The sequence below is a fragment of the Perkinsus marinus genome (genome assembly GCF_000006405.1).
Source record: "Perkinsus marinus ATCC 50983 genomic scaffold scf_1104296953068, whole genome shotgun sequence".
Classification (NCBI taxonomy): Eukaryota; Perkinsozoa; order Perkinsida; family Perkinsidae; genus Perkinsus; species Perkinsus marinus.
Genome location: NW_003208630.1, coordinates 1 through 1,409, shown reverse-complemented (window position 1 = coordinate 1,409; position 1,409 = coordinate 1). Strand labels below are relative to the sequence as shown.

The window sequence follows — 1,409 nt, the reverse complement described above, 5'->3', positions numbered from 1 at the left end:
AACTAGGGAAGATCTTCTGAAGTGCGTTGATGTTATATGCACTTTTATGTAGTACTCCAGCTCCTCCTCTACTATCACACTCAGTGAGTAGGTACACACATGGGGACTGGGAGAGAGCTATATCGCTCAACCCGCTCTTCGCAACTCTTCAGCTTCTCAAGAGGAGTCTCAATGCGGGCTGCTTCTGAGTAGGTCTGAGTCTTGAGGCTAGCCATCGAGGGTGTTCCCATGCAGCCCTATTGGGACTAACGTTGGCCCTTGAGATGCCCTCATTGGCCCATCGTTTGGCGGAGTACATCCTTTCTACTTGTCTCAACCCTCATACAGCTCCTGCTGTGTTATTACGCTGTAGCTATGTAAGGATAATCGTCGGTTTGGTCGGAATTATTCGCTCATTTTAGTATACTGACAACAACGCTGATGCGAAGGCTCTCGCTGAAGCTGCTGAGGCTTTACTACTCGATAAGTTCGACGTAGGCGGTTGGTCTGTAGCAGCTACAGGTTGACCGAGACCCCATTTTCAGGAATGTATTCAGCCGAGGCTGGGGAACCCCTTGAGGGTATATGAGCTGTCACAGCTCCCAATGGCGATGATAGGAAGGATACTAACGTCGGATAAGTTGGGTCTGGGGGCCTCTTCGGGAGATGAAGAACTGGTCTTGAGGACATGTAATCGGCAGTAGGGGGTAGGGCTGGTGATGGGAGGCAATGCAGGTACGAACGTATTGAGGCAGAGGATGGATAGAAGGCATATCAGGGTGGGTATGGAGATGGTGAAGCCATTGAGTGGTAGTAGTTGTGGGGGACTGGGGGTAGATCAGTATGGTGGTAGGCGCTGTCGAGGTTAAGTTGAGGGTGATGGAAGGGATAGCTAGCGGGTCGGAGTGTGTGAGGGGGGATCCTGTACCGAGGTATGAGAGAGTAGTATCGTGGGGTGAGGGAGAGGAGGGAAGAATAGTAGAGGGAATAGTACCTTTATTGGACGAGGCGCCTTTGGGGGAGGTGTGGGCTGAAGTGGAGTGGAAGCTCTCATCAGGAGAGGTAAGGGAGGGGGAGAGGAAAGCTAGGGTAGAGTCGAGATCAGGTCATTGTGGATGAGCTCTCGAAAGAGGTCTTCCAGAAGCCACAGCAAGAGGAGGATGAGGAAGAGGAGGATGATGGAAAGGAGGTGTCTCTGCCCAGTGGCGCGGTGGTGAGGGTCACACTACGGTCTGAGGAGCCCGTCCAGGAGCCGGAAAAGGATTCTGGGGAGAGTGGTGGTGATGAAGATGTAGCTGTGGAAGAGGAAGGGGAGGTGAGTGTAGGATAACTGGTCTCGTGGAGGGTGAGTGTCTTAGGATGATGAGGATAGTAGTAGTCCGAAGAAGGAGGAGGGGGTGTGGGAGAAGGAGGACTTCGAGATGGTGTAT

General features: G+C 52.4%; 1 protein-coding gene across 1 annotated transcript; it reads left to right on the top strand.

Annotated features, from left to right (window-relative positions):
- Window positions 1-263: 263 nt before the first annotated feature.
- Pmar_PMAR005455 (hypothetical protein) lies at window positions 264-1,294 on the top strand (the record flags this gene model as incomplete). The annotated part of the gene is made up of 7 exons (XM_002776660.1): window positions 264-356; window positions 402-473; window positions 525-669; window positions 715-789; window positions 833-911; window positions 954-1,041; window positions 1,085-1,294. Coding segments are annotated over 7 exons (762 nt in total), but the record flags the coding sequence as incomplete, so codon positions are not given.
- Between the last annotated feature and the right edge of the window lie 115 nt (window positions 1,295-1,409).